This window comes from Eupeodes corollae, chromosome 2 (genome assembly GCF_945859685.1).
Source record: "Eupeodes corollae chromosome 2, idEupCoro1.1, whole genome shotgun sequence".
NCBI classification, from domain to species: Eukaryota; Metazoa; Arthropoda; class Insecta; order Diptera; family Syrphidae; genus Eupeodes; species Eupeodes corollae.
This window is the reverse complement of record NC_079148.1, coordinates 124,924,030-124,945,606: the sequence shown is the minus strand read 5'-3', so window position 1 is coordinate 124,945,606 and position 21,577 is coordinate 124,924,030. Positions and strand designations below refer to the sequence as shown.

Sequence of the window (21,577 nt, the reverse complement as noted above, 5' to 3'; positions counted from 1 at the left end):
CCTACTTGAAGTTAAAAATCTTTTCAAAAGTATCTTGTATAGATAAACATTTTTTGAAGTCAATATATTTTTCTGTCTTAATTTAAAATTAAATTTTAGCAATTTTAAATGTATTGTTTATTATATTTTTTTTCTAAAAATTTTACAATAAGATTGTCATTTCTTATATAGCAAACAATTATTTCGAATGTACCATCATATTTCATTCTCTAATCATTTGAGCTGATGAAATTTTTAAATTACCAAATTTTTAAATAACTTTAGGTAAATACGTTTGTTTTAAAGTATTCAGAAAACAACTTTTACACATTTTGAAGTTTATATCTGTAAAACAAAATTAATTTGAAGGCTTTATAAAACATATGCACCTTCGCACTTTTAATGGGAAGTTAAAAGTTTTGATTTAAATGCAAAACAAGATAAGTTTGAACCCTTTAACTATATAAGAATATTTAGTTAACAAAGGAATTTAATCTCAGGCTTATTTGAATGTAAAAGTTTCTGATTCATTTTTTAAACAAATTGTTAAATTTTTTTTTTTTTACTATTTGTAAAAAAGTATATTCTGCACATGTATCAATTCTTCAATTCTAAATAAGAGTAACTCAAATCTATTGTTTCTCTTCTTTATTTGAAAATTAATAATTTTAGGAAGCATAAACTTCCTTTCCGATTAAACATTATTTTCAATATTCATTTTTATTTAATGGAATGTTTAGTAAAAATGAAAACAAAATAAAAACAAACACTTTTGAAATGTTTTCAATATTATTATTTCTTTCTTTAATTTTATTTGTTGTTGTTGTTTTTATTGCAATTAAGTCAATTCTATTCAGATTATAATGTTTATGTGCTTCCGTACACAAGGTGTTAAAATCTTTTGTTTTCAATAAAATGTACGTACCTACCTAATTGAAATGGCATATTTATGTTGTATTGATTTTAAATATTTATTTGTATAAAGTGGAATTGATTTCAATTAAAAATTTCCTAGAATATTATGTGTTCCAAATACTCTCTTATTGTTTTCATTTTATGTAAATATTTAATAGGAACATGAGACTACTTTTGATTGTTTCTGTTCAGCAGTCTTTTGTTCTTTAAAATTAAAAAAAAACTGTGTTTAATGCTTAAAACAATACAATTAAAAATAAAAAAAATTATTTTATTTATTTATTATTTAAGACTAGGTTAGGTGTAAAAATGAGGACAAGAAGGGTACAATAAAGTAACGTACACATTTTGTTGCAGAAAATAATGAAATATGAGCAGGGTTGAATTTTCATTGCCAAATCTCTGTCTGTCTAGATTTCTACCCCACGGAGCACATCAACACATTTTGCACAACAACTGATTCAAGTCTATGTAATAAAATGAACCAGGCTGTCGTTTGTAAATAATTTCGTCACAATTTCTTTTGCAACATCGCAAACCCAACTTACCACAATTCATATTGTTCATTCTCTTATGACTTATTCGCATATACGAGCTTCACATTATCTTGCAACAAATTTATAGAAATTAAACTATAAAATCCCATAGAACTGGTGCATTCAACATCAGACACTTGTCAGCCTTCAAAGACTTCTTTAAGCTCTCAAAGAAAATCCTAAACAAAACTCATCATCATGTTCAAATTCGTAAGGACACATTAGCAATTCAAACTTTAATTAAACTGTTTAACAAAACTTTAATTTTATTTGTAGTTCGTCTTCTCTTGTGTTATTGCCGCAGCTGTTGCTAGACCCGGTGGACTTCTTGGACCAGCATTGAGTATTGCTGCTCCTTCAACCATCGTTACAGGACCTGCTGCCACTACCAGTATTTTAAGAACTGCTCCAATTGCGTTGGGTTCACCTTTGGGATTGAGCGCTGGAATTATCCCAAATGGACTTATTTCTAATGGATTACTTACAACAAATGGAATTCTATCAAATGGCTTAATTTCAAATGGTTTGATTTCAAATGGATTGATCTCAAACGGAATTATTGGTAATGGACTTATTGCCAATGGACTTGTATCCAATGGATTAATTTCAAAGGGATTGATTTCCAATGGATTGGTCTCAAAGGGCTTGATTTCTAATGGATTGGTCTCTGGTGGTATTTTGAGCAACGGTTTGGTGTCATCTGGCAAATTGTTGATTTAAAGATCATGTTCAGTTGTTGTTGTATAGTGGAATAAAAAAATATAAAAAGCTTTCTTTAAACAAATATGTTTATACTTTTATTATACAATTTGAAAAAAAAGGAATGGTGCTCAGAAGTTTAAAGCCATTCAGCTCAAAAACATAAACGTGATAAACTGTTAAGAAATTTGAACTATACTGCCTTGAAGTAACTAATTCAAAAGTTTTGCAACAAAATATGAGACAAATATTTCAAAACATCTTCCTTTATTCGAAAATTTGAATGTTTGACATTCTAGACATAAGCAAAAGAATGAGGACTCTGGAATATCCCAGTTATTGTTTCTTTTTGCGGTCCTTATATCCTACTGCTGACATTTCTACTTTTTTATAACGGAAAATAAAAAACTCATAATTTTATGCTGTAAGTTATTCTCTTTTACATATAAGTTTAAGCTTTGAGATTTGCATAAGGTAAATATTAAAAAATAAAAACATTCAGTACAAAACTCAAAGTTTATTTATAGGTTCACAAACCCAAATTTAACAGGCTTTGTCGATTCGTTGAATAAATACATGAACTGATATAAAATATAAGAAAACCTTGTCTTCGTTTTGATTGTATGTGTTTATTGAAAAAAAAAAAAACGAAAAATTAGATATTTTAACAATTTGGAAAAAAATGTGATCAAAATTATTAAAGAAATTTTTGACACAATTTTTGAAAGAAATATTTATGTTCTCTAAGAATAGCATATCAAAGTACTATAGATCAAGTTTAACTTTAAGTTATCAAATGCTCACATTCAAAATTAATCTAAAATAAATGACCACACTAAATACACCCTTATTCAATAAAATTTTTAAACAAAGGTTGTTTTACGATATAAAATCCCTTTTTTTTAATACTTGCTCAGCTTATTCATTTAATTGTTAATGTTTTTCAAAACCTGAAACTAAAATGTAAATATTTCAAAACAGTAAATAAAATGATAACAAAATAATATCGAAATTTAGGATTGATTGTAAATAGAATTGAAAAATTTACAATGTTACTAGCGATTCACTATTTTAAGCCCTAATTTTTCGAAAAAAATATAATTTCAAGCAGATTATCATTTGACGTTTGTAAGGCCACCAAAAAAATACCATTCAAAATATACATTTTTCGGTCAAAAATCGAACACATCATTTTTTTCAAAAAATGGATTCAAAGATATTTACAATTTTTTTCCTTTATTTTGTGTTGTGCTTACTATTAAATAAAAAAATAACTTTGTGTTTCTCCAAAAGGGCACGCACCCCCATAGGATCGATAGTTTGTTTTCAAATTTTCTCAGGAGCTAATTAAAAACCAATTCAAATATTTTACCTTATTTTGTCAAAGAATTCTATTTCATAAAAAAAATTAAATTATCCAAACATGGAGGATTTATATTTTTTAAGAATTAATTAACTTCATATTAAAAATAAAATATATGCTTTTTAAGACGGATTAAGATAAAGGACAATTTATAACTTTGAATTTTTTTTTAAATACAAAGACATGATTTCTCTTTAAATTTTTTGACTTAGCGTTTTTATTTAGTTTTTTAAAATACAAAATTCTCCTAACGAATAAGCTTACTTGATACCAATCCACTCGAGACCAAACCTTCAGAGGATAATAACTGTTTGCCAGAACCAATAACTCCACTTGAAATCACTTTTCCAGAAATAAGATCACTTGACAAAAGTCCATTTGAAGCGATTCCACTGCCTACAAGTCCACCAGATACAATTCCACCTGACAAAAGCCCACCAGAAACAAGACCGCTGCTTGACACAAGGCCACCCGATAAAAGTCCATCACTCAAAACTCCACCAGAGATTAATCCACTCGAGATCAAGCCATTCGAAACTAAACCACTGTTTATTGTCAATGGCGAAGCAATTGTACCCAAAGTAGCTATTGGGGATGTCCTCAAAACACTAACAGCAGCAGCTGCTGGTGCCGAAATAATGGTTGGAGTAGCCGCAATACCAACTGAGGAAGAAAGCACTCCGGGCTTAGCGACAGCAGCGACAATCACACAGAAAAGGATCACCTGCAACACAAGAAAATTATAATTATTTTTCCTGTGCATTTTTGTTTAAAGTTCTACTTACAAATTTGAACATCATATTGTCTTTGATATTATTGGTGCTTTGATGGCTTGAGGTTTAAGCTTGTTGAATGCTGAGAGCTGTCTGATACTTTCTCAAAAGTGTCTACCACAATTTATGCAAATTTGTCTTCTCTTGTCTTTGGGAAAGTGTGAAGCTGTACGAGTGAAGTCGGTGAGATATACCATTAAGGGCATCTTTGGCTTTGAAAAAGAAAATACTGCAAAGAGAGATTGACTAACACAGTAAGACTCAGAGAAGGGCTTCATAGGGTACACAAGAAATGGCGTAATTCTGTGTCTTTCAATTTCTTGCAATTTCTTCGTGGTGTCTTGTGTAGTGTGTAACTTGGGTTTGACTATAAATGGTGGAGAACATGAACCATTTATTATCAGTCATCCATCAGCCTTCATCAAAGAATCGCTTAGTCTACAAAACAGTAACCACTCATCATCATGTTCAAAATCGTGAGTCTTTTTCAAACTTAGATCGGAGATATTAGTATACTTTAACTGAGAGATTTTGCTTTGTTTTCTGTAGATTGTGTTCTCGTGTGTCATTGCTGCTGTCGTTGCTGTTGCTAAGCCTGGAATTCTATCTTCTTCACTAGGTGTTGGAGTCGTTTCGTCACCAACGGTTATCTCAGTTCCAACAGCGAATATCGTTAGGACTGTTCCAGTGGCCCTAGGCACTACCATTACAGCACCTTCAAGCCAAATAATTTCCAGTGGATTGGTTTCTGGAGGAATCGTTTCCAGTGGTCTCGTATCAGGTGGTTTGATCAATGGCGGCTTACTATCATCGGGAAAATTATTGTCAGGAGGTTTGATTTCTGGAAAATTGATTTAAGGACAATTTAAAAAATAAAGCGAAATATTAATAAATATGCAACTTTTTGGTGTTTTAAGAAAAAAAAATCTTTAAAAATTTTGGAAAAAAAAACTTTGATGTGATAACTTCCATTTGTTCTAAAGTCTAAAACTTTGAAAATTATAAATTACAATATTATCTGTGAGAAGTTTGAAGTCAATATTTTTCTTTTTTCTCATAATACTTGATTCCAAAACCATTTTGTATGAGTTTTTTTGGGTGTTCGTATTTTGTAAAATAAAGTTGTTAGTTGATTTCTTCTAAGAAATCACTTTAAAAAACCAAAAATATTTGGCATATGACAAAATAAGCATGATATTTAGATTGGTTTTTGTTCCCGACATTTTTAGTCAAAAACCAGTTCTTACCAAAATCAGAAGCATTTTTTGAAGTTTAAACTTTTTTTTTTAAATTGAAGTTGGATTCTTTTAAAAAACTATTCCGTCGATAACAAAAATTGACATTCTTCGTAGATTCGTATTTTTCATAAAAAATTGAGTGTTGGATTTTTCTGGAAATTTGAATAAATATCAAAACAATATTTTTTATAAGATACCACTCAATTTAAGGTAGTATTTCTAATGGTTGCCAAGATTTTCATGTCAAAATACAATTGTTACAAACTTATAGTAGTGTTTTTTTTTAGGTTTATATTTTATCACAACAATTAGATTATTCTTCCATACCTAAAATTATTCTGAAACTTAGAGAAATGTCAAAATTTTAATTTTGACAAATCGGACAATGACTTCCTATGCGAAGTCAAAAATCAGATGCTTAGAAATTCATAACTTTATTCTTGATGATTCTTTTTATACACCGTTGAAGACAGAAATTTAAAAATTATTTTACGTTTTCGAAGACTAAGTACCGTTGGTTACAAAAAGTATGATTTGGTAAAATAGGGAATGAAGTCCTGTTTAGCTGATGATCAAGACTTGACGATTTCCTACGTTCGCAGCAATTGAACTTGTCGTGTCGATTGTAGATCAAATTCCTAAAAAGCAGGACAGCAAGCCACCAAACACAACTAATTAGGGCTTCAATGGCTGAGAAGTTTTCTGGCGTGTATTCAAAATATGTAAACATAGCTTAAGATTTGAAATTAAAATAAGAATCTTTTTTATTGAATTTTAAAAATCAATTTTTTGAACACATGCATTTGAGATTCTGCAACCTTTTAGATACCTTAAAATTTGTGTGTTATGCAATTATCAATCAAATCTTGAATCAAATTTTGAATATACATTACTTTAACGATTAATTTACTCAGTTTGAGGTTCAATAAGAATTCATAGATTTTGTACTGAATGTACAATTTTAGAAGAAGATTTAGTAAATAAAATAAATTAGAAATTGTAATTTCACCTATTCATATATTTAATTTCTTAGATCGATTTTTTCCGAAATAAGAACTTTGTAAAATATAAGGACACACTATTTTTATTTTCTGATCTTCAAATTTTGAATCAAGTGTTAAAAAATAAAATAAAATTAAAAAAATTGGTCTTTATAACTAAATATTCTTTATTTTTCAAATTTTCTTTAGATCAATTTACCAGAAATCAAACCTCCTGACAATATTTTTCCCGATGATACTAAGCCGCCATTGATCAAACCACCTGATACCAGCTCATTGGAAATCAAACCACCTGATACAAGACCACTGGAAACGATTCCTCCAGAAACCAAGCCACTGGAAATTATTTGGCTTGAAGGTGCTGTAATGGTAGTGCCTAGTGCAACTGGAACAGTCCTGACGATGTTCGCTGTCGGAACTGAGATAATCGTTGGGGATGAAACGACTCCAACACCTAGTGAAGAAGATAGAATTCCAGGCTTAGCAACTGCAACGACAGCAGCAATGACACAAGAGAACACAATCTACAGAAAACAAAGCAAAATATCTTAGTTAAAGTATACTAATATCTCCGATCTAAGGTTAAAAAAGACTTACGATTTTGAACATGACGATGAGTGGTTACTGTTTTGTAGACTAAGCGATACTTTGAAGAAGGCTGATGGATGTCTGACAATACATTGCTCATGTTCTCCACCATTTATAGTCAAACCCAAGTTACACACTACACAAGACACCACAAAGAAATTGCAAGAAATTGAAAGACACAGAATTACGCCATTTCATGTGTGCCCTATGAAGCCCTTCTCTGAGTCTTATTGTGTTAGTCAATCTCTCTTTGCAGTATTTTCTTTTGCAAAGCCAAAGATGCCCTCAATGGCATAATCTCACCGACTTCACTCGTACAGCTTCACACTTTCCCAAAGACAAGAGAAGACAAATTTGCATAAATTGTGGTAGACACTTTTGAGAAAGTATCAGACAGATCTCAGCATTCAACAAGCTTAAACCTCAAGTCCTCACAGCAATAACAATCTCAAAGACAATATGATGTTTAAATTTGTAAGTAGAACTTTAAACAAAAATGCTCAAGAAAAATAATAATAATTTTCTTGTGTTGCAGGTGATCCTTTTCTGTGTGATTGTCGCTGCTGTCGCTAAGCCCGGAGTGCTTTCTTCTTCAATTGGTATTGCTGCTACTCCAGCCATTATATCGGCACCATCTCCAATAGCTACTTTGGGTAGCATCGGTACAATTGCTTCGCCATTGACAATAAACAGTGGTTTAGTTTCGAATGGTTTGATCTCGAGTGGATTAGTTTCTGGTGGAGTTTTGAGTGATGGACTTTTATCTGGTGGCCTTGTGTCAAGCAGCGGTCTTGTTTCTGGTGGGCTTCTGTCCGGTGGAATTGTATCCGGTGGACTTGTGTCTGGTGGACTTGTAGGCAGTGAAATAGCTTCAAATGGACTTTTGCCAAGTGATCTTATTTCTGGAAAAGTGATTTCAAGTGGAATTATAGGTTCAGGCAAACAGCTGTTATCATCTGAAGGCTTGGTTTCAGGTGGATTATTATCCAGTCAGATAATTCATTAAAAATTATTGACTCAATAAAATAAATAGTTTGTAAATTATAAAGACTTTTGTTTTTTGAGTGGCTGGAGACTCAAAGTAGTAACGTAAAGAATATGTCTCAATGTCAATTGATTTTAAATGTGCTGTGTAAATGTTTGATTCATATGCTTCGTTTATCATTATGAGCTAATGAACAGCCAATTCTTCACATTTAAAGGGAGCAGCCCTAGTATCCCTAGGATTGCGTTTTGAACACGTTAAATTATAAAACAAAATACAAAAAGGTAAAGTGTTTCCTGCTTTATTCCTTTTTCAGCATTGACAAATGACAATTTCTATCTAAAATCAAGACGAACCAGTCAAAACAATTTATTTTTTTTAACTTAAGGTTATGAAATAAGATATAACAAATTATGTTGTTCTCTTTTGTTCCGTCAGCAGTTTGCACCACTGACCAGGTGGTTGAGATAATGTGTCTAGTTTGTTAAACTATTAAATGGCATTAATTTTATTAATATTTAAGCATGATAGTTTTTCGTTTTTTAAAGGCTGACGTGCACCCACTTCTCTGGTGGCAGGTTTATATTAATTTTCTTAACTCAGCTTCATCCAACATTTCAAAGTATTTTTATACTTTAATCAGTTTGACATACTCACCCAGAATATCTGACAAATTTGAAAATTCCAATTCTAAATTACCAAAATATAATTCTACAGTACTATTTAATGAAGAATATATGTGAAGCCTTTAAATATCTAGAAAACACAGAATTTAGTATTTCAAAACATTCCATTTAATGAAATGATAATTTAAACTTTCTTATTTTTTTAAATTGGGTACAGTTGACATTAAATAACTGACAACTTCTGGGTCTGTAAGATCGCAGTAGATTCCTGGGAAACCACGTTTTGCACAACCAAGTCCCCAAGATACCACTCCAATCTGTATGTTAGTGCGGGGAATAGAAAGTGGGCCGCCGGAATCTCCTTGACATGAGTCCTTTGATGGTCCATCGGCACAAATCATTGACTTCATAATCGATCTTCCATAACCGTATTGGGGAGATGCGCATTTATCATTCGTAAGGAATTCCAACGTAGCTGCTTGCAAAACCGATGCAAGATTACCGTCCGTTTCGCTCAATTGTCCCCATGCAGTTACCACGACAGGCTCATATAGTGCAGGTAGAACTGCAGGCAGTGCGATGGGTTTTATTTTATTACCAAAAACAAGACTTCCCATTATTTTCACTAGACCCACATCGTATATCATAGAATGTTGCTCATAAAGTGGATGCATTGAAACAAACTCAGCTTTCTTGACAACACCACTGTGAAGCCAATTTGAAGACCCAGCGCGAATAGTAAGAATGTCAATCTGATTTTGGGCAATAATATCTCTCAAACAATGAGCAGCTGTAAGGATCCAATTTTCCGTCAAAACACTTCCTCCACAGTAATGTGAATTATATTTTTGGAGAGAGACTTGAAATGGATATTGCATAATTGAAGCTACTTTTCCATTCACGATACGGTCTTCCAAACCCCATGCTAGGGACAGAACACTCAAAGCAACGATTAAACGAAACATCTTGACTACTTATGATTTGAACAATTCAAAGTTAGGTCTTTTATAGTTGAAAAAAATATCGTTGTTTATTTACTTGATTTTTCTGTTTCTTAAACAAATAATAGTTTTAAAACAGCAGCAACCAAATAAATAAATTATTACCGACAAAAAAAAACTTGATCAAACAAAAGTCTTGTTATTCTATAACATAACTTTTATAAAAAGAAGAAAAACAATTGATGGAGAAATACAAACCTAACAATCAATACAATAAATCTTTCCTTAAAATACAACAGCTTCCAACCTAAGTCCAAAGGTTTAGTGAAAAAATTCTAAAAATAAAGGAGCATTTGAGATGAGCCCCTTAAACGTTTTTAAATAATTCAAACCTACATTTAAAGAACTTTGTTTCAAAGATGTCAAAAACCACATTCTACGTAGTATAAAATAAGTCTGGCATGGAATTGGCAAAGGTGATTTTTGATTGATGACAAAAACTTAATGAATTCGGTCTGTGTAGGGTAATGGTTAAACTGATAGCTAAAACGCTGTCACAACAAAAAGATGATAGCTATTTTCGAAGAAATATTTTATTACTGAGTAGGGTTGCCAGACGCTAAAACATTTCCTTCGTTACCTTTTTTTCGTAAAAAAACATTCTTGTGACCGACAAAGCTTACAGCAATGGAAAAAAACAAGAAAAGTAAGTATGTTATTAAAACACAGAAATTTTAATACTTTTACTTAGATATTTTATAAGAACAATGAATTTTAACATATATAATCTGAAATATATCAATCAAATTGTATAGAATTGAGTCCACTTACATAGGCGGACAGCTAGTTAATAGTCAATTTGACTATCAAAAAAGCGATAGTCACTTATCACCTTCGCCGATTCTTCTCCTAAAAGTAATTTCTTCTAATAATATTTGCAACAATATTTATTAATACTAATTAACTTAAATGAAAAGCGCATTCTCAAATAAGCCGTTTTGATCCAGCTTGAAACTGTAGGTTTCCTCCATCCCTAAAGACATTACTCGCACACAGGAATGGTTGAAAGCTGAAAGTCACTAGGCTCTAGTTCTGAACGGAAAAACCAAATAAGAAAAACAAAAAATCGATTCATTTCAATAATAATCTAATCTTTATTAATTATATAAATTGGGTACTTTTGACTTTAAGTAAGTTACAACTTCTGGATCTGTAAGATCGCAGTAGATTCCTGGGTATCCACGCTGTGCACATCCAACTCCCCAAGATACCACTCCAATCTGTTCATTCTTGCCGAGTAAAACAAGAGGGCCACCGGAATCTCCTTGGCATGCATCCCTAGACGGACCATCGGCACAAATCATTGACGTCATAATCGCTGATGAATAACTGTATTCGGGTGATCTGCATTTCTCAGGAGTAAGGAATTCTAACGCAGCCGCTTGCAAAGTTGTTGGAAGACTACCATTCGTTTCGCTCAATTGTCCCCATCCAGTTACCACCAAAGGCGCATACAATGGAGGTAAGACTTTAGGTAAAGCGATGGGCTTTATTACATTACTAAAAACAAAACGTCCTATTGTTTTCACAAGACCGACATCGTATGTCATTGGTTGAGGTTGATAATTTGGATGTATTGAAACCCACTCGACATTCTTGACAACACCACCCTTATCCCAGTCTGAAGATCCAGCCCGAATAGTAAGGATGTCAACCTCGTTTCTGTTAAGAACATCTCTCAAACAATGGGCAGCTGTAAGGATTAAATCATCCTTCAAAATACTTCCTCCACAGTAATGCGAATTATACTTTTGAATAGAGACTTGATAGGGAAAATTTACAATTGAAACTGTTTTTCCATCGACGATACGATCTTCCAAGCCCCATGCTAGGGACAAGACACTCAAAGCAACAATTAAACGAAACATCTTGATTACTTATGATTTTTACATTTCAAGCTTATGTCTTTTATAGTTAAAAAAATGTAATGGCTTATTTACTTAAAAACAAATGTGTTTCTTAAACAAATAAGAGTTTTTTAACTAAATAAATAAAATAATACAGGAAAAGAAATTGATCAAACAACAGTATTGTTATTTTTAATTATTTAGTCATAATTTGTATAAAAATAAGAAAAAGCATTAATGAAGAAATATCTAGCAATTGATTGAATAAATCTTACCTGGAGACTTTAACAGTAACCTACTCGTAGATTCGAACCTTGTTGACAGTATGCAAATGATAAATCTTTACCCAGTTAATACATCAATACCTACTCACTTTACGAAAGATAGTTGTACCCTACTTGATATATTTTTTGTAAGTCATTCATATAAATTGCTACATTTCAGCCAGCTTTCTACTTCATGCTTTTCTCGTCATGACCTTCCACATTATTTTCCAATGTGAGCCAATAGTAAAAAGTTTGAACTATAGCTATCGTGATTTCAAGAACATAAATTTAACTCAGCTTGAAGAAGATTAGAGAGTAGTTCAATGGTTTAGAGTGTATGGAATGACTTCAGTAGATGATCAAACCGCTTTTATACTAGACAATATAGTTGATCTTTTTAATACTCATGTCAAAATTAAAACAAAGACTTCACGATCAAAGAGTCAACCTTGGTTTACGACCTACATACAAACATTAATAATCAGTAGAAATAACGCATATAAGTGTTGGAAACGTTTTCGATCAAATGCGATATTAAATGTTTACGAGGCTTTGAGGAATAAGGTTATTTATGAAATAAGAGAATCTGAAAAGCGGTTTTATGCTCCACGGCTTGATCCATCTATTGCCCGACATAAACTTTGGAAAAACCTAAAATAAATTGGAGTTGGAAGGCAAACAAACTGCATAACTACAAACATTGACTGTAATGAACTAAACAAGAACTTCATATCAACACCTGATATTCATTCAAACTCGGACAACGCTTACTCGTATTCCTTGTTCACAAGCAATAAGAGATTTCAAATTTGAAAGAGTAGAAGAGTCTGATGTATTAGAAAGTTTTTTATCGATTAAATCAAATTCTGTTGGATTCGATAATATACATCCGGTTTTTGTAAAGGCTGTTCTTCCTTATGTTCTTAGGTATATAACGCACTTGTTTAATACCATTCTTATGAGTGGTGTTTTTCCTACTTTTTGGAAATATGCAAAAATTGTTCCTGTTCCCATGAACAAAGATGAATTCAGGCCTATTGCTCTTTTACCCTTCTTATCAAAAGTATTTGAAAAAATTATGAATGGACAGATACGAAAATTTTTTCATACAAATCGGTTACTTTGCCTAAACCAGTCTGGATATCGTCCAAGGCATAGCTGTACAATAGCCCTAATAAATGTAGTAGAAGATATTAGACAATCGGTAGATAGTGACAACATTGCTTTTTTCTCACATTATTAGATTTTTCTAAAGCATTTGATACTGTGAACCATAGTATATTATGCAAAAAACTTAAAGAGCAGTTCAAGTTCTCATCAATGTCAGAAATGCTGATTAACTCATACCTTCAAGGTAGATCTCAAGCAGTTGCAGTTGGTGATTGTATTTCTGACTGCTTGCCTTTAAGCAGGGGTGTCCTACAGGGATCAATTATGGGACCACTACTCTTTGTTATGAGCTTCCCTCATGTCTTGTTAACTGCTCCATTGATATGTATGCTGATGATGTCCAATTGCGGAAAAGTTGTCCTTTAGGTCTTGTAGAGAATGGAATAAGCGAACTAAATGATAATCTCAATCGAATCTTACACTGGTCAGAAATAAATGGACTCTGCTTAAACCCAAAAAAATCAATATGTTTAATAATATCCCGTAGGCTTAAATGAAAATGCTATTGAAATAGTCGACACGACAACAAATCTTGGAATTATATTTAACAAACAGCTTAATTGGGACAGTCACATAAAATTAATTCTGGGTTCAACATATGGGGGTCTCCGAATGCTTTACGTCACACAGAAGATAACACCAGTTAGAACTAGGATGATTCTCGCAAAAACATTACTAATTCCGATATTGATGTGATCTCATACCCGAACGATATACTTTCTTAATATCTGAGCGTCATTTTTTCATAAATGCCATCCGTCAATGGAATTCCTTACCCCGTTTTGTTAGATTAATAAGCTGCTCAGGCATGTTCAACCTAAGGCTTAAAGAATACCTAGGGACACTTAATTGAGATGGATGTTATATATTTCAATTAGTACTTAGTAAATTAAATTAAATATTCTTTTGTTTATTTTTCAAATACTATTAATTTTAGATAACTGTTTTTTATTTTAATAACATTTAAGTTAATTTTTGAGTACGGTTTTTGAATTCCATATGTATATTATTAAATAATTAACATTTCTCAAATTTTGCTTTGTTAAATCACTCCTAAAGTAGCACACGAATTTGAATTTATATATAAAACTTGAGCTTTAAAGAAGATATTGTATCTTACTGTGTTATGCTATTCCTTTCAAATAAAGAACTAAAGAACTAAAATACAATACCTCCTAATCTTAGCCCATATGTTAAGTGAACAAATTCTAAGAATAAAGAAGCGATTGGGATGCGATCGGGATTAGTTCCCTTAAGGCCCATTTGCTGATATTGTTCTTAAATGTGTGCCGCAACTCGCAACTTAGTACATCTTAAACCTTAAGTGCAACATAATTTATTTTTGGTTGTCAGAAAATATTTAAGATACACTTAACTAGGTTCCACATAGCTTGAAACGCATCAAACCTCGTTTCATTACAAAACCCCAAACAGATATCAATGTACACATTCATAAAATTTCAAAACGGGAAATTGCTTTAACGTTGCCTAGCTTTAAAACTACGGATCAGTTTTCGAAAATATCTGCAAGCTTAAATACTAGACCCAAAAAAATTAAGCTTCTGAAAAAAAAATAACAAACTCTATTGAACATGAGTTGAGAAAAAGATGATTTGAATTTCATATTGAAATCAAAACCGTTAAGTAAATAGTGATGCCTTCAAAATTTTCCCAAACAAGTATACGGTTTCAAATTGTGGGAACGTTTTTAATGTATTCAAAAAAATCAATTTCTTAACTCATCTTCAAAAGAATTGGATTGCTAAGAGTGTGTTTGTTGTTTTTTTTTAATATTATTTTAAATTCTCAAGACGTATTAGATATATAAGTAGTTTCCATTGTAACACTTTTTTGTTATTCTTAAAAGGGTTTTTCGCTGGTATGTGGAATTAATAATGTATACAAAATATTCGGGCACAAAAACTAAACAGTTAAGTAAGTTTCGAATCGATTGATTTCATATTGAGTAGTTTCTAATGGAGTTTTTTAACAGAATGACTTTTGCCACGCGTTATTGTTGTATCGTATCTGGTAGGCTCATGTCGGGTAGACTTGTATCTTCTGCATTTGAAGTCAATGGAATCAATTCAAATGGACATTTTTTAAGAGATCTCATTTCTGGAAAAGATATTTCAAGGGAATAATCGATTCTGGCAAACGTTCTTATCGTACATATGCAGACTTAGGTTCAGGTCAACTCATTACTTTAAAAATAGAGGCTGAGATCCGACCCACACTGATAACTTCCCAACCCGTCTGTCGATTTCTTGAAAGATTTGAAGATTTTTGTGTTTTTATTAAAAAAGTTGTCAACTGAATTATTCTAAGAAAATTAAAAATTAAAAAAACTTATCTCAGTGACTGCACAAGACATTTACAAATTATAACTCTTCAACGAATTATGTGCTTATTAAGTATGTTGCTACTCTTTGTTCTGACAGTAGTTTGCACACAGTGTTTAGGTGGCAGAAATGGTTTTATTCGGTTTTGAATGCTAGGCTATCATAATTTTTCGAAAATGACACTTTTTGTTCAGCTTAGCATGTTTGACTCTTCTACTGTTTCAAAGAAATTTCAAACTTTTATAAAAAGTGACATGGAACTTAGTATTTTGATAAAATTTGAAATTACGCCAAAATAAGTTCGTCATTGCAGTGGCTACAAAAATCGATATTTTTATGACGATATAAATCTGCAAAATACATTTATTTGGGACTTTATCAACTCTTTCAAAAAAGGCAGAATTAAGCATTTAATGTTGAAATTAGGTGGCTCAACAGCACGAAGAGGACCAGAGCCAAATCCAAACGGCTAATTTGAGTAAGAACATTTCTGACAAGAATTACTCTTGGGGGATTTGTCAATTCCTGGCAAGAGCAAGATGCAGTACCTGTGAAGAAAACTTTAAATCCGACTTCCAGAAATTGAATTGAAGAATTGTCGTGCGAGAGAACGACAGTCCTACGCACTAACCATCACGCCACGACTCTTACATTATTTTATGTTGATATACTCAAAAAACTATAAATAAATACAAAAGCTCGATTCAATGCAAATGATAATTTAATCTTTATTGCTCGTAATTATAAAGATTGGGTACTTTTGACCGTAAGTAAGAAACAACGTTTGGATCTGTAAGATCGCAGTAGATTCCTGGGAATCCACGTTTTGCACATCCAAGTCCCCAAGATACCACTCCAATTTGTACATTGGTGTCGACTTCTACAAGAGGGCCACCAGAATCGCCTTGGCATGAGTCCTTGTATGGTCCATCGGCACAAATCATTGAAGTCATAATAGCTGAAGCATAACCAAAATGGGGAGATCTACATTTCTCAGGTGTAAGGAATTCCAACTCAACCGCTTGCAAAGTTTTTGGAAGATTACTTTCCGATTCGCTCAATCGTCCCCATCCAGTAACCACGACAGGCTCATAAAGCGGAGGTAAGACTCTTGTTAGAGCAATGGGTTTTATCAAATTACTAAAAACAAAACTTCCTATTGTTTTCACAAGACCCACATCGTATACCATTGGTTGAGGTCGAAAATTTGGATGTATAGAAATCCACTCAGCATTCTTGACAACACCACCCTCATCCCAATGCGAAGATCCAGCACGAACAGTAATCGTATCAACCTCGTCCTTTTGAATAACATCTACTAAACAATGGGCTGCTGTAAGGATTAAATCATCCTTCAAAATACTTCCTCCACAGAAATGTGAATTATATTTTTGAATAGAGACTTGGTATGGATATTCTGAAATGGATGCTGTTTTTCCATTGACGATACGATCTTCCAAGCCCAATGCTAAGGACAGAACACTTAAAGCAACGATTAAACGAAACATCTTGATTACTTATGATTTTTACATTTCTAGCTTGGGTCTTTTATAGTTAAAAAAATGTAGTGGCTTATTTACTTTACAACAAATGTGTTTCTTAAATAAATAAGAGTTTTTTTACTAAATAAATAAAATATTTGAGGACAAGAAATTGATCAAACAACAATCTTGTTATTTTTAATTATTTAGTCAAAGTTTGTGTAAAAATAAAAAAATTAATGTAGAACTATCTAAGAATTAATGTAATTAATCTTACCCAAAAATACGACCGACGCGGACGCTTTCTAATCTTAGCCCAAATGTTTAGTGAACAAATTCTCAAAATAAAGAAGCGATTGAAATGCGATCTGGGGTGTCGCAACTCGCAACTTAGTACATTTTAAACCTTAAGTGCAACATAATTTATTTTTGGTTGTCAGAAAATATTTAAGATACACTTAACTAAGTTCCACATAGCTTGAAACAGATCAAACCTCGTTTCATTACAAAATCCCAAACAGATATCAATGTAAACATTCATAAAATTTCAAAACGGGAAATTGCTTTAACGTTGCTTAGCTTTAAAGTTACGGATCAGTTTTCAAAGCTATCTGCAAATCCAAATACTAGACCCAACAAAATTAAGCTTCTAAAAAAAAATATTCAAACTCTATCGAATATGTGTTGAGAAAAAGATCATTCAAATTTAATATTGAAAAAAAAAGCGTAAAGTAAATAGCGATGCCTTCACAATTTTCCCAAACAAGTATACGGTTTTTTTTTTTTTTAATATTATTTTAAATCCTCAAGACGTTTTAGATATATAAGTAGTTCCCATTTTAACACTTTTTTGTTATTCTTAAAAGGGTTTTTCGCTGGTATGCGGAATTAATAAGGTATACAAAATATTCGAGCACACAAACTAAACAGTTAAGTAAGTTTCGAATCGATTGATTTCATATTGAGTAGTTTCTAATGGAGTTTTTTAACAGAATGACTTTTGCCACGCGTTATTGTTGTATCGTATCTGGTAGGCTCATGTCGGGTAGACTTGTATCTTCTGCATTTGAAGTCAATAGAATCAATTCAAATTTACTTTTTTTAAGAGATCTTATTTCTGGAAAAGATATTTCAAGTAAATAATCGATTCTGGCGATACATATGAAGACTTAGGTTCAGGTCAGCTTATTACTTTAAAAATAGAGGCTGATATCCGACGCACACTGATAAATTCCCACTTCATCTGTCGATTTTTCTTACTTGAAAGGTTTGTAGGTTTTTGTGTTTTTATTAAAAAAGTTGTCAACTGAATTATTCTAAGAAAATTAAAAATTACCAAAAATGTTTTACGTAAGATAAAATTGTTTGATTTCAAAATACATTTTTCAGTACCATTTCTTAAAAGTTTTTATTTCTTATGCAAGGAAATACGAATGGGATGAAAGAAATTAATTTGAAGTCAATATCTTTTATTGTTCACGAGATATAGAGAACCGAACACCGATTTTTACCAATTTTGCGTACTATTTTTGTAGATTTTATTTTTGTATGAAAAAAAAGGTTGTTGGATTTTTATAGCCTGAATGTCGAAAACAATATTTTCTGTGAGATAAGATTATTTTGAAGCCAATATTTTTAATTTTTGGAAAGATATTATAGTCGAAACTATTTTTTAATGTGTTTCTTAAGGTTTTTATTTTTTGTAAAAAAAAATTGCCAATAAGATTTTTCTCAAAATGTTACAGAATGTTAAAAACAAAATTCCGTATAAGACAAAATTTTTTTGAAGCCATAATCTCAAATTTTTGAAAAGATATTTGATCCAATTTTCAATTTTTACCTTTTTTTTAGTAATGTTTTCAGGATTTTATTTTTTATAAAAAAACTGGACATCCGATTGTTTTCATAACTATACTAGATATCAAAAACGTTGTTCTTTGTTGCATACAATTATTTTGGAGCTAAATTAATTTTTTTTTGTAAAATATTTGCGATGCCAATTATTTTTTTAGTGTTTTTGATTTAACAAAAAAAACGGTTATAGGTTTTTTTTCATAAAAATATCATTGTTTGTACAATATATAATTTAAAATTTAATTCAAGTCTCTAGCGTTATTGGTTCGTGAGTTTCACCAAAATTTGTAACTTTTAAATTGGTATGATAAAAAAAAACACCCACGCAATTTTTTTGAGAGTCCTTGAGTGCAGCATCTTTCTGCATTGATATCTCTATAACAAAATTTATTTGAAGTCGATTTCTCAAATGTTATTGAGCTACGGACGTACATCTCTCTAAAAAATTTATTTTGACTCTAGGGACCTTGAAACGTTGAGAAATGTGAACATTTTCTGTTCGACAAATCGAACCGAGAAATTAATTAAATGGACTTAAGTTCCAGTCAACTCATTCCCTTAAAAATATTGCATTGAATACATAAAATAAATGATTGTACTTTGTATCTAAAGTTTAAATTAAACTTATCTCTTCAACGAATTATGTGCTTATTAACTATGTTGCTACTTTTTGTTTTGGCAGTAGTTTGCAAACAGAGTTTATGTGGCAGAAATGGTTTTATTCAGTTTTGAATGCTAGGTTATCATAATTTTTCGAAAATAACACTTTTTGTTCAGCTTAGCATGTTTGACTCTTCTTCCGTTTCGAAGTAATTTCAAACATTTATAAAAAGTGACATGCAACTTAGTATTTTGATAAAATTTGAAAATACGCCAAAATAAGTTCGTCATTGCAGTGGATATTTTTATGACGATATAAATCTGCAAAATACATTTATTTGGGACTTTATCAACTCTTTCAAAAAAGGCAGAATTAAGCATTTAATGTTGAAATTAGGTGGCTCAACAGCACGAAGAGGACCAGAGCCAAATCCAAACGGCTAATTTGAGTAAGAACATTTATGACAAGAATTACTCTTGGGGGATTTGTCAATTCCTGGCAACAGCAAGATGCAGTACCTGTGAAGAAAACTTTAAATCGGACTTCCAGAAATTGAATTGAAGAATTGTCGTGCGAGAGAACGACAGTTCTACGCACTAACCATCACGCCCAACTCTTACATTATTTTATGTTGTAATACTCAAAAAACTATAAATAAATACAAAAGCTCGATTCAATGCAAATGATAATTTAATCTTTATTGCTCCTAATTATATAGATTGGGTACTTTTGACCGTAAGTAAGAAACAACGTTTGGATCTGTAAGATCGCAGTAGATTCCTGGGAATCCACGTTTTGCACATCCAAGTCCCCAAGATACCACTCCAATTTGTACATTGGTGTCGACTTCTACAAGAGGGCCACCAGAATCGCCTTGGCATGAGTCCTTGTATGGTCCATCGGCACAAATCATTGAAGTCATAATAGCTGAAGCATAACCAAAGTGGGGAGATCTACATTTCTCAGGTGTAAGGAATTCCAACTCAACCGCTTGCAAAGTTTTTGGAAGATTAGTTTCCGATTCGCTCAATTGTCCCCATCCAGTAACCACTACAGGCTCATAAAGCGGAGGTAAGGCTCTTGTTAGAGCAATGGGTTTTATCAAACTACTAAAAACAAAACTTCCTATTGTTTTCACAAGACCCACATCGTATACCATTGGTTGAGGTTGATAATCTGGATGTATTGAAATCCACTCAGCATTCTTGACAACACCACCCTCATCCCAATGCGAAGATCCAGCACGAACAGTAATGGTATCAACCTCGTCCTTTTGAATAACATCTACTAAACAATGGGCTGCTGTAAGGATTAAATCTTCCTTCAAAATACTTCCTCCACAGAAATGTGAATTATATTTTTGAATAGAGACTTGGTATGGATATTCTGAAATGGATGCTGTTTTTCCATTGACGATACGATCTTCCAAGCCCAATGCTAGGGACAGAATACTTAAAGCAACGATTAAACGAAACATCTTGATTACTTATGATTTTTACATTTCAAGCTTGGGTCTTTTATAGTTAAAAAAATATAGTGGCTTATTTACTTTACAACATGTGTGTTTTTAAGACAAATAATGATTTTTAAACAGCAGGAACCAAATAAATAAATTATTACAGACTACGGACAAATAAACTTGCTTAAACAAAAATCTAGTTATTTTTAATCATGATATCATAATTTATAGGAATTCGAAAAACAATTGAAATTATGATTTTCAAAATGTCTATTGGTTTTTTGCCGTAAGATTGTTTTTACTTTTGAATGGAGTTCCCCCTGAGAAAAATTGAATAATCAAATTTCTTCAAAAACACACCTTTATAATTAAATCATATCATTTGCGCATCAGAGACTTTACGTTAAAAAACAGAACTGTCACTTTTTGGAATCGAAAAAGACAGACAAAGATTGTTAAAAGCCCTTTCCAAAATCAGCGGTTAGCTGTTTCTTGCTGTTTTTGAGTTGAGCTTTAAATTGAGGCTGATGCTTTTTACTATGATTTATGTTTTTTTTGTTAGAATTGAATGATACCTTTGTATAAAATGTGTCTTAAAAATTAAAACGAAGTTGACTTTATTTTCACCGATTTTAGCAAGACCTTTAATAAAATATCCCATAGACTAAGAAATTTTTAATTCTTGACTTCGAATCGATTTTATTGAAATATTTTTCTTCTTACTTACCTTTTTCTTGCTAACTACTTCTGAAGTACCCCAAGGTAGCCACTAAGATTCTTTCTTTTTGAATCCTCACTTTATGGAACTATTTAACAAATATTTCCAAATATCACTTAAAGCTTCAAGTTTTTA

At 31.8% G+C, this 21,577-nt stretch overlaps 9 protein-coding genes across 10 annotated transcripts; 3 read left to right on the top strand and 6 right to left on the bottom strand.

The window, feature by feature from the left end:
- Window positions 1-1,534: 1,534 nt before the first annotated feature.
- LOC129948420 (uncharacterized) lies at window positions 1,535-2,194 on the top strand. The gene is made up of 2 exons (XM_056059423.1): window positions 1,535-1,640; window positions 1,707-2,194. The coding sequence occupies exons 1-2, from the start codon at window positions 1,629-1,631 to the stop codon at window positions 2,148-2,150; spliced, it is 456 nt and encodes a 151-aa protein (XP_055915398.1). The 5' UTR covers window positions 1,535-1,628; the 3' UTR covers window positions 2,151-2,194.
- A 1,545-nt stretch (window positions 2,195-3,739) lies between these two features.
- LOC129944138 (uncharacterized) lies at window positions 3,740-4,357 on the bottom strand. Its single transcript, XM_056053336.1, has 2 exons — window positions 4,278-4,357; window positions 3,740-4,216 (listed from the first exon to the last, which is right to left on the bottom strand). The coding sequence occupies exons 1-2, from the start codon at window positions 4,290-4,292 to the stop codon at window positions 3,740-3,742; spliced, it is 492 nt and encodes a 163-aa protein (XP_055909311.1). The 5' UTR covers window positions 4,293-4,357.
- A 211-nt stretch (window positions 4,358-4,568) lies between these two features.
- On the top strand, window positions 4,569-5,152 carry LOC129944341 (uncharacterized). The gene is made up of 2 exons (XM_056053699.1): window positions 4,569-4,741; window positions 4,815-5,152. The coding sequence occupies exons 1-2, from the start codon at window positions 4,730-4,732 to the stop codon at window positions 5,121-5,123; spliced, it is 321 nt and encodes a 106-aa protein (XP_055909674.1). The 5' UTR covers window positions 4,569-4,729; the 3' UTR covers window positions 5,124-5,152.
- Window positions 5,153-6,655: 1,503 nt separating this feature from the next.
- LOC129948035 (uncharacterized) lies at window positions 6,656-7,237 on the bottom strand. Of its 2 annotated transcripts, XM_056058846.1 has the most exons (3): window positions 7,102-7,237; window positions 6,797-7,028; window positions 6,670-6,766 (listed from the first exon to the last, which is right to left on the bottom strand). In XM_056058846.1, exons 1-3 carry the CDS (start codon window positions 7,111-7,113, stop codon window positions 6,690-6,692), a joined length of 321 nt encoding a protein of 106 aa, XP_055914821.1. In that variant the 5' UTR covers window positions 7,114-7,237; the 3' UTR covers window positions 6,670-6,689. The 2 variants fall into 2 exon arrangements, with proteins under 2 accessions (XP_055914820.1, XP_055914821.1); XM_056058845.1 differs by having other exon boundaries at window positions 6,656-7,028.
- A 194-nt stretch (window positions 7,238-7,431) lies between these two features.
- LOC129948034 (uncharacterized) lies at window positions 7,432-8,098 on the top strand. The gene is made up of 2 exons (XM_056058844.1): window positions 7,432-7,566; window positions 7,628-8,098. The coding sequence occupies exons 1-2, from the start codon at window positions 7,552-7,554 to the stop codon at window positions 8,096-8,098; spliced, it is 486 nt and encodes a 161-aa protein (XP_055914819.1). The 5' UTR covers window positions 7,432-7,551.
- Window positions 8,099-8,848: 750 nt separating this feature from the next.
- LOC129947078 (trypsin delta-like) lies at window positions 8,849-9,670 on the bottom strand. Its single transcript, XM_056057511.1, has one exon. It carries the CDS (start codon window positions 9,666-9,668, stop codon window positions 8,898-8,900), a length of 771 nt encoding a protein of 256 aa, XP_055913486.1. The 5' UTR covers window positions 9,669-9,670; the 3' UTR covers window positions 8,849-8,897.
- A 1,104-nt stretch (window positions 9,671-10,774) lies between these two features.
- Window positions 10,775-11,572, bottom strand: LOC129947088 (trypsin delta-like). Its single transcript, XM_056057523.1, has one exon. The coding sequence runs from the start codon at window positions 11,570-11,572 to the stop codon at window positions 10,802-10,804; it is 771 nt and encodes a 256-aa protein (XP_055913498.1). The 3' UTR covers window positions 10,775-10,801.
- Window positions 11,573-16,032: 4,460 nt separating this feature from the next.
- Window positions 16,033-16,838, bottom strand: LOC129947501 (trypsin beta-like). Its single transcript, XM_056058081.1, has one exon. It carries the CDS (start codon window positions 16,835-16,837, stop codon window positions 16,058-16,060), a length of 780 nt encoding a protein of 259 aa, XP_055914056.1. The 5' UTR covers window position 16,838; the 3' UTR covers window positions 16,033-16,057.
- Window positions 16,839-19,937: 3,099 nt separating this feature from the next.
- LOC129946914 (hypodermin-A-like) lies at window positions 19,938-20,768 on the bottom strand. Its single transcript, XM_056057294.1, has one exon. The coding sequence runs from the start codon at window positions 20,740-20,742 to the stop codon at window positions 19,972-19,974; it is 771 nt and encodes a 256-aa protein (XP_055913269.1). The 5' UTR covers window positions 20,743-20,768; the 3' UTR covers window positions 19,938-19,971.
- Between the last annotated feature and the right edge of the window lie 809 nt (window positions 20,769-21,577).